The 14095-nt window shown below is 36.2% G+C and overlaps 1 protein-coding gene across 5 annotated transcripts in view; it reads left to right on the top strand.

Moving 5' to 3' along the window:
• The window catches only part of EEA1 (early endosome antigen 1), a 71808-nt gene that overhangs the window by 24485 nt on the left and 33228 nt on the right, over positions 1–14095 (top strand). For 3 of the 5 annotated variants that reach the window (XM_085222845.1, XM_085222844.1, XM_085222832.1), the window contains 6 exons: positions 279–318; positions 1116–1262; positions 1350–1471; positions 2666–2821; positions 8038–8154; positions 12182–12520. In XM_085222845.1, the coding sequence (XP_085078971.1) occupies positions 279–318; positions 1116–1262; positions 1350–1471; positions 2666–2821; positions 8038–8154; positions 12182–12520 (921 nt within the window). The remainder of the gene's footprint in view (positions 1–278; positions 319–1115; positions 1263–1349; positions 1472–2665; positions 2822–8037; positions 8155–12181; positions 12521–14095) is intronic. The other 2 variants (XM_085222855.1, XM_085222837.1) reach the window with 1 other exon arrangement.

Genomic DNA, 14095 nt, shown 5'->3' with positions numbered 1-14095 from the left:
TTTTAAGTCAGATTTCAATATTGAGGAAAGTGAAGGGGAGGGGTTTGTTAGTGGAGTCTTGCAAGTCTGAAAGTTAGATAGTTTAGTGATAAAGAAATGGAAAATTGTCTTGGCCTTTTCCAGTCTTCCAGATTCAACTGTTGGAAATCTGTACTACTGTGTACTATGTAAGCAAATAAGTCTTTATTTCTGTCTTTTCCAAAAGTGGGATGAACTTTTGAAGTAGTAGTTTTAATTCCTTCTGCCTAATGTTGCATTTGTCCTTCTGTTTTCTTAAGGATTCTAAGTCTGATGGATTGACTACATCTACATCTACAGGTGGCTAACCTTTTATTGTATTAAATTCTGCACTGTTTTGGGATCTCTGGAGTTTTGTTTAGGGTAGCTTTTAGACTAATGAAAAAGCACTTTTGGTGAACTAAAGACCTAGCATGCTGTGAAAGCACTATTACTGAAAAAAAAAGCTCATTGCAAGTGCTTAGGACAGCTATAGAGTAGAGAAATGTACAGAAGCTTGGGGTCTGTAATTTGTAGAAGTAAAAAAGGAGTTCTCACTGTAAAAGCAGTACTTATTAATAGTTTTGAACATGTTTTTAATAATTTCATATATTCAAGCATTTAATTCAAGTCTTTTGCTGAGAAATACCATGGTTGTTGACATTCAAACTGTAGCATTTGTCAGTGCTTGTTTTATTCAATGCTCTTTTGTACTAATTACTAGCAAGGAAGCCAATGAATTTTGTCACTTCTGTTTTCCAGGCCAATAATTTTTGCTTCATGTTTCATTTTCTCTAGGCACTCACGAGATAACATTTTCTTTGTGTCCAAAAAGGATCTGACTGATTGTGATTAAAGAACTTTTAATCACAGGTCAGGGTTTGGAATTCAGCAGAATGTTACAATGATCTCAAGGGCTATTAGTGACTGGTGAAAACCAATATCTACTTAATCCTGCATGGTACTCTGCTAGGACAGGTTTCAGTATCATGCTTGTAGATTCTTCAGTGAAGTTGCTCATTTTACTAAGTTAATTGGATTAGCTACGTGAACTTAAATTAATTTTTTATCTACTGTGGTTTGTTATTGTTATAAGTAACTGTATAACCTTATCCTAGCTATTCCAGGAAGTAATACTGTTCTTTTTATGGAAATAGAATCATTAGAACGGCAACTAGAAGAGATCCAAGTAGAAAATTTTAATATTAAGCAAATGAAAGACTTATTTGAGCAAAAAGCAGCACAACTGGCCACTGAAATTGTGGGTGAGTATGCTAATATGTGGTCTGATTCTGTTCTCTACTTGTGCAACTTGTGCAAGTGATTATTTATTGAACTTCCTTCTTAATTAGATCTTAAAGCTAAGTATGATGAAGAAATCAGCCTTCGGGAAGGTGCAGAACAGAAAATGACAAACCTAACGCAGGAACTACTGAAGGAGAGAAGTACCATAGAAGACTTAAAGACAGAGCTGGTATTCATATCACACTATGAATGTTTTTGTTATTTTCAGGCAATTGAGCATATGCCTTTCTAATTAATCACAGTTTAAAAGTAGCCTAACTGTTGATATTGGTGACGTCTAATTGTGGGTTGAAAAGAGGTTTAGAATACCATATTTTTCAATATTTTTCTAGTGTATATTAGCTTGTGTATTAAAATTTACCATATATTATTTTGTAATCTGCTTGTTTGATGCCCCACTTGAGGAAATTTTCAGAGTATTGCAGCTCTGGATGTGTTATGCAGTCAGTCCTGCACTTGGTGAATGCCATCGCTGACTCCAGAAGCTGACTTAAGATCAATCATTTCCCATGAGGTGTTAGGCTACGCCTGCCCCTGGAAACAGCTGAGTTCATAAGGAGTGCTTGGAGTGGTGTTTTGTGGCATGGTGGCTAAAAGGCTGGCAGCTGTCATCACCATGCCTATGTTAATGTTTACTGTCGTCTTCTTGGCTGATGATACTGACGTGTGTGTATTCCAGGATTTTGGCTTGTGGTGACTTGGCTTCAGGGAGTGATCTCAGTGACTCAGCAGTCATGCTACTTCCAGAGCTGTTGCTAAAGGACTTCCTAACTTCTTGTTTGTTTTCTCTGGAAGACAGCAGGATGGCATTTATCTACCTTCTTCCCTGTAGTCAGCTGCTGGCAAATACTCATCAGTTCCTCTTGGTCCTGATCAGACACTGGACCTGTCCATTCTTCTAACTGTTTAGTTGGTTTCTTGTCTTCTTTTCTCTTTCTACATTCTTTTTTTTTTTCCAGTACTTTTTCTCTAGCTGCCAACACTTACTTTTCTTTCTTCAGTGCCCAGTACTGCCTTTCTCCTCCCTTTCTTCCATAGCTTTTCCCTTGGAAGGACTTTTTCAGAGACAGTGTTTTTTTTAAAAGGCTGTAGTCAATTCTTATATGTCTCCTTTTTGTCAGATTTGGTTGAAATGGGTCAACTTGTTCAATGTTTATTAGGCAAAAACTGACAACCAGACATTAAAAACCCATTTCTTTTGGAAATTGTACATTATTTTGTTTGTTTTCTTGTTGTTCCAGCCATAATACTGTCTATCTCATGTTGTCTGTAACTTAGTTTGAAAGATTTTTAGAGGTGAAATTAGTGCTGGAAGTTGATCTTTGAATATCATGTAGCTCACTCTTACTTTTCTGCTTTTCAGCTACAAAGGCCTGGTGTGGAAGATGTGGCTGTTCTTAAAAAGGAATTGGTCCAAGTTCAGACACTGATGGACAAAATGACTTTGGAACGTGAGAGAGAATCTGAAAAGTTGAAAGATGAGTGCAAGCACTTGCAGGCAGAGCAGGCAAATTCAGAGGTAATAATACCATAAGATGTGTGCATTAACTTTGCTTTTATTTTTTTTCATTTGAAAATGGGAAATATTAATTGATCACAATGACAAAGCTTTTTTCTTAACAGAATCTCTTCTAACTTACCTGAGAGATATGTCTATTCATTACAGTAAATTGCATAATTCTGTCAGTATTGACACTTAAAAAAGTCCCCAGGATTTTTGTTGCAAAACCTTTTCTTGGCATGAAAAGTTACTACAGAACTAAAGACCTTCTGGTAGAACTGTGCTATTTTTGCTTAGAGAGAGAAGTAGAGCAGTGCTTGTGTGATTCAGATAATTGTTTCTTTTTTAGAGCTTCGTGTGGATAAAACAGTTATTAATCAGAATGATGTTTTTAGTTTAGTATTAGAGTTGAGGTGTTTGAAAATGGATGCTAGTTCTAAAGTACATAGGAAAAATTACTAAAAAGCAGATAATTTGAGTATTCTTATAAGATCTATATAATTTTTAAGCTTGCTGAAGATTTTAAAATCTCGTTGGGTATTGTTATCTGGTTTTCATTTTCCTTTATCTAGTTTTTACTGTTGGGAGCCTTTCTACAGCTATTATTTATTGTAGGTATGTTTTGTGTGCAAGATATAAATCTTTCTCCATTCTTGCCCAAATCTGCTAAATAATGGTCTCTAAATGTTCCTTGTTATTTACTAGACCAGAAGTTGACTGGTTGCCAGGTTTCACCGTGGCTTTAGGTCAATATGTCAGTATGTCACTTATAGTCTGTTTTAGGCATCAGCACTCTTTGCTGTTGCAGTCTGTAGAAAGTAGAAAATAAACTCTTCTTCTAAAGTTAGTTACTGTTTTTGTTTTAATTTTTTTTCTCTATTATTTTCCTGATTTCAAACATTTTCAATTCATCCCATCTGTAAATTGGAACTCCACTGTTTACTTGAGTTGTGGAACATGTGGATTTCTTCTCAGAATTACTTTCTGAAGGCTTTCCTGTGTTTTGGCTGAGTCAGTGAAAGAAGGCTAAAATTGATTATGGGAGATTTGAAAGCATTTGCCCATTTTTTGCTGTTCTTGTATATACAGATGATGATAACTCTATGTTTAAGGATGAAAAACTAAGAAATTCTTCCATAACAGGTGTTTGGTTTTCTTGGTTATGATTCCTCTGCTTTTTCACCACTGTATGTTTCCACTTCCATGAAGACTAGAGAAAAAGCAATACAGCAGCTCTAACTTGGATTTTTTAGGTGGAACCTTACTCCTCAGACTGCCCTGTTGTGGAACCATCTCAGAATACTCCTGAGTAAAGCATGTTCGATGTTGTTTGCCATAAGAGCAAGGGAAATCTCTGACGGAGACGTTGGCAAGAAATTCTTGTAAAAACACTCTATCTCCAAGAAGGTTGTCTAACACAATTTGTTCTACTGGGGGCCTAGTGAATCTGTGCCTGCTTAAGGATTCTCTTGCTGGATGTTGTTGCCTTTCACTAGAGTGTTGTTTGGTATAACTTTACTAAGAAACAATTTGACACTGAAAGGCTTTGTTAGCCGTGTTCGAAACCTTTATACCTCCCTTTTCTGTTGTCCCACACAACTACAAAGACAGGCAAAACAATGCAGAGCTATGGTTCTTAGTGAAATTGTTTCTGTGCAGGATACCCCTTTTTACAGGAGGGCATGCCTAGAGTTCCTGTAGAACTTGTTGTATCCTCCATCCTGATGATATTTCGGAATGTGAAGAAATTCTGACGTCTTGTTATCGTGGGCTTTCACGTGCCCTAGATTTCAGTACAGCACTTTTATCTTCTGTTTCTTAATTTACACTGCAGAGCTTTAGAGAAGGTCTGCCCTCGTTATTCTGAACTCTTTAGGGCTTTCCCTCCTGCCTTCCCCTGAACTCTTTGACGGATATGTGGAGCTCCAGGAATTTTACAAGATGACAATTTTGTACTAAACACAAATCTACAATTGTTTTCAAGTTAAAATTATGTATGCCAAGAGCTTCATCTGACAAGAAAAAATGAATATCACAGTTGGAGTTGTGAATGCGATGTGGTTATGTGGCCGTGTAAGTTGCTGCATAACTGTAATTTGGTTTGAACTTTGAGATCCCACAACTATGCTACAGAATTTAAATTTTGTTTCAAAACACTGTCTTTGTAGTCTCTGTGGTTTTGGATATTGTATTTAGTTTTTATGTGAAGATAAAATGACATAGTGATGTAGGCATAACAAAAATCTACATTCTTGAAACACAGCAATGTAAATTGCTTCTGTTCGCTCAAATAAGGTATACTTAAGCTTTGACATAACTAACCATATTAAAATTTCACTTTAAAGTGCAGCTTTTAACAGGAAAAAAGAGACAAATGGTGATGGTTTTTCATTTCTGGTGGAAGTAATGGCAGGCTAGGAGAGAAGACCATGCAGTACTCCCAGCTGCTCCCAGAACAATCTAAGAAATCTTAGACGTATGGAAAGTTTATAAACTACAGTGTAATTAGGATAATATCAGATGTCTGTGCAATATCATCAGTACACAGACTGAAGCAGAAAGGACTGAGTTGCTGCATGGAAGAATGCAATGAGCAGTGGCAGCTTGATTCTCAGAACTAGTAGTCTTCTCCGCTTAATTCAACTTATGGCAGCAATAGCATAAGACATAGGTAGAAAGACGTAGTCAAAATAAAAGCTTTATTGTTGCTGCAAAGTGATAGGTTAAACTTAAATTTACTTGAAGTCCTTGCGGTGAAAACTTATTTACTATAAAAAAAACCTAAAAGAACAAAAGCACACTTGTGAAAAGTATTAGCCACAGGAAAACAAGAAATGGAAGTCTTGTCTTGTTAAAATTGTACGGTTCTGGACATAAAAGTTTGCTTGTGTTTCATCTCAGCTTTGCACTTCTAAGACCAAGAGTAAGGTGATTCCTAGGCCATTACGTTGGGGTGGCTATGGCAACATATATTAATATTGGTTTCCACAGCGAAGGTTCTTTATAGTGAGATAGACTTATGGAGAATAACGATTGTCTTAACTCTGTATGAGTATCTTTAAATACTGCCGGAGAAAGAAAACATGCAAATAGTTGCATAGCTCTGCAGTTGTCACCTAAGTGTGTTCATTATTGTCTTTTCCTTTTGTTGAGTATTATGCTTTATTTCAGATTTGCAGCTGAAAGTGTTGCGTCCAGTTATGTCAGACGAATGTTCGTTCTGAGATACTCATTCCACGTGTGGTTTCTCACTAGAGGGAATTCTACATAGTGAGCAAATTATGAAAACAGCTGCACTGCTGCAGAGCTTGGCGTTTCTGCAGTTTGGGATTTGTTTCAGCATCTGATAAATGTTCCTACAGATTGCTATGTTGAATGCCTAGAGTATTAAACCCTAGGCAAGATTAGTAGATTAAATTATGGATAAACTTGATAAAGCCAGGTCTGTCTTTTTTTTTTTTTCTTTCTTTCTTTTTCTTTTTTTTTTTTAATTATTTTCAAAGAAAACATAGGCAATATTTGACAACAGCATATCAATGAATGGCTTTGTCACTGCTTATTTCCATCTTTCATTCACCCCTTTTATTTTTTTCTGCTTTCTAATGGAGACACTTAAATGTGAGGTAAACTTTTTGAAAGCTTGCTATTGCTACATTAGATTTCTATTGTATTAAGATAATACTAAAAGGTTGTTAAATAGATGCTTTCCTATTTGGTTAGTTTCATTAATTGCTCAGACATATCAAGCAGACAGTACCTGGAATGAATATTTATCCATCATACATTTCTATTTTAAGAATGAAATATAGGTCAGGTCTTTGATTTGTGATTGAGAGAAATGCACATAAATTATGGTTCTAGTTTGAATTGTTGCAGTAGTAACCTTAGCAAGCTTCTGAATATCTTCTGCACCATATTCTCTCACTTGTGAAATATCCATGCTCTGTTTCTTAAGAACATCCGGATGACAGATCTCAGGACATATTCTTACTAACAGCTTTGTAACAAAATAACCGTATAAAGAACAGCATTACAAAACTTCAGTATTAATAACAATATGTAGTCATACAAAAAATGCATTCATATCTTCTCTTTGGTCTATCTCTTTATGTAAAAAGGTTGTAAATGGTATATTTTTTGTCTGCTACTTCTGATCTTTACTTCATGCTTGAATTTAGTATTTATTTCTTCTTGCTGAAATCTGTTCTTTTGAAAACAGTGGGAGAAAACCTTCTTTGAAATGATTGTTATGAAATACTATAGTCAACATGAATGCATTAATACAGAGCATTTTATTTTTTGTATTACAAATACGCAAGGAAACTATTCTTCAGTGTGTTTATCAAAAAGAAGCAGAGCATTAATAGCAAGTAGAAGTCCCAGAAGTACCTGTGCTTCTGAGTAGCATGCTACAAATACATTTTATTCAGATAACTCAGTATTCATTAACCTTCTATTAAAAACAATTACCTTTGCTGTCCAGCATAAGGATCAATGTCTGCATTTTTTAATTATATGTGGATAGATCAGACTTCAGAAATGTTTATTTTTTACTTTTTATTCTTAAAATTTTCTAAGAAGATATGAGAGGTCTGCAGGAGGAATGATCACAGAGTAACTGGAATACATGATAATGTTTCTCATTCACTCCAGCACAGTGTGCTTTGGGGAAGTCATTGTTACCCATCCAAAGTGCTTTTCTGGTTTGCTTTCATTACTGTATACAAATACTATGTAGTTGTTAATCTATTCTGTGTGTACCAATCCTGTTTGAAGAGTTAGCATTTGTTACCCTGATTATACTCACCTACAGGATCAGAGTATCCAAAAGTCACACACCAAGTTTGCATCACAGTCCAGGCTTGGAACTTTTACTGCCTTTTCTAGTATTTTATTCTAGTATGTATAATCCCAAATGCTTGGAGGTGGGGAGGGCTTCACCTCAAGCTAGAATGTGATAGTGATTAATGGATAATATACTGCGATTTTTTCATTGCTTGTGGGCCCAACCTGGCATTTTCTGCTGAGGAAATTTTAGTCTTGAATGAATCTCAGCTGGGAAATCATTGATATTTCTATAGCTGACAGTACTCTGAGGTGAGTTTGTGGATAGTTTTCTTTTTGTTTAGTTTTTGTTTTTAATGCATGTAAGGAATTTTTTTTTTAATTTTGCTATTTTGTTTGGATTCTGCAAAATTTTGTTTTAATTATGGATTTTCTGTCCATCTGTCTAGGCTACCATTAATCAGTTAAGAGCTGAACTTGCCAAAGGACCTCAGGAGGTAGCTGTATATGTTCAGGAGCTGCAAAAACTTCAAAGTTTAGTCAAGGAGCTAGAACAGAAAAACCAGGTGAGAATGCTGTTATTTCCTACATTTGTCATTTCATGTTAAAATGGAAACATCACACATTGCCTTGGTAAGTGCTGAAGACTGTAACAAAACACTTCTTTGTGTTGTAGAAGTTGAGAATTTCTTTCCCCTTTTGCTTGACTTGAAGAATTTTGTAGCGTACAAGTGAACGATATTTTTAAGTGATATTGGTACATTTCAGTTTAATTCCTAAGGGTTGTTAAGATTGCAGGTTTCTAATAGCTGCAGTTTAAAGATATGTGAGCATTAACAGTTTTGCCATTTTTGCCATCTCAATCATTAAAAGATTAAAGCAATATCCATCAAAATATTATGATAGTTCTCAGAAATTATAATTCAGAAGATGAGCTCTATGTATTTGTCTTCCAATTCCTTCACTTTTAGATTGTACCAGTGTCATATTTTTTGGCCTTCTATCAGAATAATGAACAGTAGAAAACTGAAATAAACTCCAGAAGCTTCTCAGCTGATAAGTACTCATTGAGAGCTTTAATTAAAGCCTTCTGAACTTGGTGCATTTTGTATTTTGTGTTTGTAAGAAATGAAAGGAAACAGGGAAAAATATGCATAGTGGTTATTGTGTGCATGCATATACAACACTGTGTTACTGTAAACATTACATATGTATTCAGCAGTAATCTTGCCAGTCATGGGGGGAGGGAGGAAAGGAAAGGATGGGGACCAAACAGTGCATACTTAATAGCATTTACAAAGATATAATAGAGTGCAATTAAAATTTGATAGGATGATTCTTGATTTGACTTACAAAATTAATTGCAGGACTGAGCTAGTGAGCATTGTCATGCTGCTCTTTTCCACAGATTAACAACATTTAATCAAGCTTTTGGCAAAATTATTGCTATAGAGAACAGAGAACTTGTCTGAATATGTTGCTGTTCAATTAACAACATGAAGTGAAACAGATTGATGAATAAGGTACTCATACTTTTATGAGCGACTCCTCTGCTATGTCAGGTTAATGCCAAACACCAATTGGTGAATGTGATCAGAAATGGCAATGAGCTACTTCCAGTTTCAGTGAATAAAAACAATTTCCATCCACCTTTTTATGCAGCTTATAATATGCTAACCAGGGAATCCTGACATTGGAGGACTTGGACTTAGAGCTGGAGAACGTGAGACTGGCTTCCCAAATAACAGAAATTGTTCCCCTTTTGAACAGGGCATGCTCCTTGAAGAAGCTGTCAGGGAGGCAAGAAGTGCTATTAATGCTGGACAGAGTACGTGGCGTTTCGCTGTGTACATCTTTTTGTAATTCATTGCAATGCAGGAAGATATTTCAGTACTTTGACGCAGAGTTCACCTAAAACTTCAAGCAAACAAGCAGGCTCTTTCTTTTATTTTTAGGGGCTCTACTGAGAAGATGACAAATAGATAAGATCAGTTTTCTGAGACCATCAGGAACTGACTTCCCTTCACTTACAGAATACTGTAATTATGGGGCCTGGCTTGTTTTGCACAGCGAGGCATTGCTTTAGAGGCCAGAAATGGCCTGTGGCCCAGAGGAGACCTAACATGAAAAAAGCAGTGTATAGTACACCTTGAAGTGTAAGACTTGCTGTAATTCCAAATGCATCAAATGTGGGTTCTTTTGTTTTCTTTTAGGAAGGTTGTGATGCATTATCTACATGGAAAAATGCTTGGTTTCCAACCTTCTTCTGGTGTAACTGTTTTGAAATTCAGTCAGTCATCACAGTGTTTATTCTTTAAGGCCTATTCACTATGACTGCACACACATGTTATGTTCTTCTTGCATGTATCCATGGAGAAGCATGAAAAAAGGGATTGTGTTTCAGCTTGTATCTTGTGAGATATGAAGGCTCAGGGCTTTGTAGTGTGCTGGAAAACAAGCCTTGGGAAAGAGGAGCAACTGATATGTGCCCATATATCCCATTATGTATCTGGGATGCAGCTGGGATACGCATTCAAACAGGAAATGCTATTGGATCCACTGATATAAGCTGAATGAGGCCACAGAGCTGTATGTGTTGTCAAGATTTCTTGTGTACTTCAGTCACACGTGAAGGTAACTCAGCCTCTTGAGTACGTGGGAATGACTGTGACTTTGTCACCTATATGAGACTGCAGAAGCTGTTAATCTTACAGAGGTGGAAGCTCTGGGTTGTAGCCTGCTAACACAGCCTTGCGGATTTAAACATGATTGTTCCCTGTTGTGGTGTTTAACCTATCAGGGAGGAAGAGAGTAGCACAGAATTCAGTGTCATCATCTTGAACTACATGTAGCTGCTGCTTTTGGCTGTCCTTTGAATAATTTGTATTGAGAAGGTGAAGTAGCTCACATATCACATATCTACATGTGATATATGGACCTAGTAATGAAGTACTAGTAATGTTCATTGCTTATCTCTACTTTCTCCTGTTCTGATGAAAAAGACACTGTGGTGTGTTGGTGTTTCAGGACCACCATTTAGTATAAATGTTAGTCATCCTGGTTGGCCATTTTTCTTTAATGAAAAGGGAATTGCAACTTTATTTTAGATTCGAAATAGTATGAGCCTTGCCACTGACTTCAGCAGGGTAAAGACAGCACATGACTTATATGTTTAGATATCCTTATACGAAAAACTTGTGTGTACTGTAACAGCAACAAGTTGTTCTGCTTTTCAGGAAGCATTTTGAAATATACTGCCTGAGGGCTAAAATACAGTGACCAAACTCTAATCTTAAGACAATTTTTGGCTGAGTTGTACACTTTAGAAAGTCTGCTTTTTTTAAATGGACACTGAAGAGTATTAAATGTATTTGTTCTCAGATGGATTAGTAGAATACCAGATTTGGCAGTTTCAAGATAGTTTTCTAACCTCTATTTTTTTAAAAAGGTTCTTCTATTTATCAGGAGTGTAAAATAAAAGTGCCAGTATGTCATTTACAATGACAATAGTTATTATCTGTAAAAACTGTAAAGAACAAAAGATCAGTTCAATTTACTTGAATAATACTACAGCTTTTTCTTCAGGCAAAATTGATTTCATCCCAGGCTACTGTGTGAAAATGCACTTTTAAGGTGTCCAGCATAGCCAGAATTACAGCTCTCGCTGTCTTTTCTTGGAACAGTGCTGCTGCAAAGTTGCAGAGCTGTCTGAAGTTTTCACACATTAGGATGACCTTGGTTGTCGTTTTTTTTTTTTTTGCAAGCTGATTTGTTGGAAAGGTTCTTTCGTTTTCTGCTTTTTAATTTAAGGGGTCACTAGAGAATACAGTAGACTCTGAAACTGCAGGAAGAACAAGCTTTTTGATAGGTATTCATAGTAATGCTTCACTGGGACATTGCAGTATCTTACTGATACCTAAATGGAACTTCCTAGTACCTTTCAAGAACAGAATGAATTACCCAAGCTGGATGGTGACTGGGGCCTTCTTGCATCTGTATTTCTGTGCTTCAGCAAATGCCAATGGAAGACTGAAATGGTTTTTGTGGCTTCTTTGTCATCCTTGGTGATATTTGAAATGCTAGTGAAGGCTGCAGCTAAGCTTGAGGAAAAACCTAAGCATTCTTGAGGTATATCTTGTCAAATAAGATACTTAAATTCTATTAGAATACAGTTTTGGTTGAATTATGAAAATTGGTTAAAATTATGTAATAGCTGAAAATTATTTGCAAATAACTTAATTTGTCTATGTGTGTGTGTGTCGGTGTGTGTTTTCCCAATTGTAACAACCTGGAATTTGAACTTTCAGGGAAAGCCAATTATTTTTCAGGATTCACAAATAGATTTTGTGTGGTGTTCTCACAAACAAGATTTTTGTGAGAATATGAAAACAGCATTTCCAGGTCTAACTGTGTGCTATATGGGCTCCATAGTTAACTTATGCAACATGATGTAGAGACCAACATTTCCTTTAATAATGCTTCTGAGTGAGCTCATTGCTGTGTTCTGCATCAGCACTTGGGAGACGTTTGAATATTGTGTTGAACAGATGTAAGCAGAATTGCAGTTAAACTGCAGTATAACTCTCTTTGTAGAATCTGACTGAGAAGCTGCTGAAGAAGGAGCAGGAGTACAGCCAGCTAGAAGAAAAACACAATGAGCTATCTGTGAGTAAAAAGAATGTACAGGCAAGCTTTCACCAGAAGGACCTGGATTGCCAACAGCTTCAGGCAAAACTGTCTGCATCAGAAGCTTCGATACAGAGATTACAGACAGAGCTAGGTGAGAAGGGAGAAGCAAGCCAGAAGCTTAAAGAAGAATTATCCGAAGTAGAAACAAAGTACCAGCATCTTAAGGCAGAATGTAAACAGCTCCAGCAGCAGAGAGAGGAAAAAGAACAGCATGGCTTGCAGCTCCAGAGCGAGCTCAGTCAGGTAAGAGTCCTTAAACCTCCTAGACAATTCCTGTTGGGACCAGTCCTTAAACAGGCCCGTTAGGTTTTATTTAACTGTGCCTTTTCTTGTTCAAGAGGAGTATGCAAGTAGATAACTCATGTTTGAATAAATCCCTTGTATCCCTTCTTCCCCTTAGAGAAGTGAAAAAAGAGTGGACAAAAGAAGTTGTGATAATAGTGGTGGAAATGGTTTTTGTTTTGTTTCGTTTTGTTTTTTCTTCTTATGTTGCTGTATCTGAATCCTTTTGGTTGTCCTGAACTCCCATTGGAAGCAAATGAATACATTTGTACCCCCCCAGTGGCACAACCAAACTCAGTGAGATCTACTAATCCAAGCACTTTTCTACATTTTATTTCTGAGAATACTGATGTAACATGTATCTATCTATGGTATAATTCCCCCCTTCTCTGAAAGGGAAACTAGTCTTACGAATTCTGTTCTGGAACTGTTCTGTTGAACTGTCTTTAAACAAATAGCTTTCCGTTTTGAAGATAAAAGAGTCCAAGGTTTGTAGCTGATTTCTTGTGTTACAGGAGTTTGCGTGATTTTTTTTTTTTTTATTTTGATATGTGAATAAATAAGGCTTTAGCAGATCTAAAAGAAATTGCTTGTCCACTCTCCTTCTCTGGTTATGTGAACTTTTCCTTCATCCTCCAACTTTTCCCGTCTCCTTTTTTTTTGTTTACGCAAAAGGTAAAAATTCACTGAAATAAAGAAAATATTGTCAAATGAGAATGCAATCAAGAATATTGGTTTTGCATGGCAAATATAGTAGTGGACAACTACTGAAAAGTCAATAAAGTTATTTATTCTGGTTTTGTAAGGTATCTGCATCTCTAATAAGTTGAGGCTATGGAAAACCAACGTAAGTCAAGAAGAGTATTAGAGGAAGTGAGATTACTACTAGAAGTGAAAATAGTCTGTAGGAAGCTTGAGAAAAGTGAGTTTTCTTTTTTACAGTAGAACTGAACAATACTTGATTTGTTCACATTTGTTGAATGCAGAGAATATGTAGTGTGAAGAACAAGGATAATGTGATGTCTTAATGTTGCTTCTCTTGCATCTCTCCACAAAGACCTTTTCTTTATGTTATCTACAGCCATGAAAACACCCAGAGCATAACACTTCCACCATCTGAATATTGTTCTACTGTGTACAGTGAGTTATGGAAGCGAGACTTGCATACAACATTGAGCATACAGACATTCAAGACTGGCTTAACTCTGTCTTATCTCATGTCTTTGGAGAGTAATATATTAGATTGGATAAATATTTGTGTATCAGGAGTAATGTCCAGTCCTAAGATGGAAATATATATATTTATTTTAGGATGTTGCACTTGATCTTAATATTTTCTCAGCTTTCAATCGTTTGAACAAGTCAGAAACAGATTAAGTTGCAAGCCATGCATGCATGGCTTATCTTGGAAGAACAGTGACTTGGCAAAACGTTGTGTATTTATTACATCCTCAAAATGTCTTTCCTTCTTCATTGAGTCTTTTTTGATGAGTGAAGGGAGAGATATGTTAGTCATCTGCTTAGGAATCCTTGTTT

The sequence above is a fragment of the Meleagris gallopavo genome, chromosome 1, assembly GCF_905368555.1.
Source record: "Meleagris gallopavo chromosome 1, MGAL_WU_HG_1.1, whole genome shotgun sequence".
Lineage (NCBI taxonomy): Eukaryota > Metazoa > Chordata > Aves > Galliformes > Phasianidae > Meleagris > Meleagris gallopavo.
The sequence above is the reverse complement of the archived record's forward strand: the minus strand, read 5'-3'. Positions and strand labels throughout refer to the sequence as shown.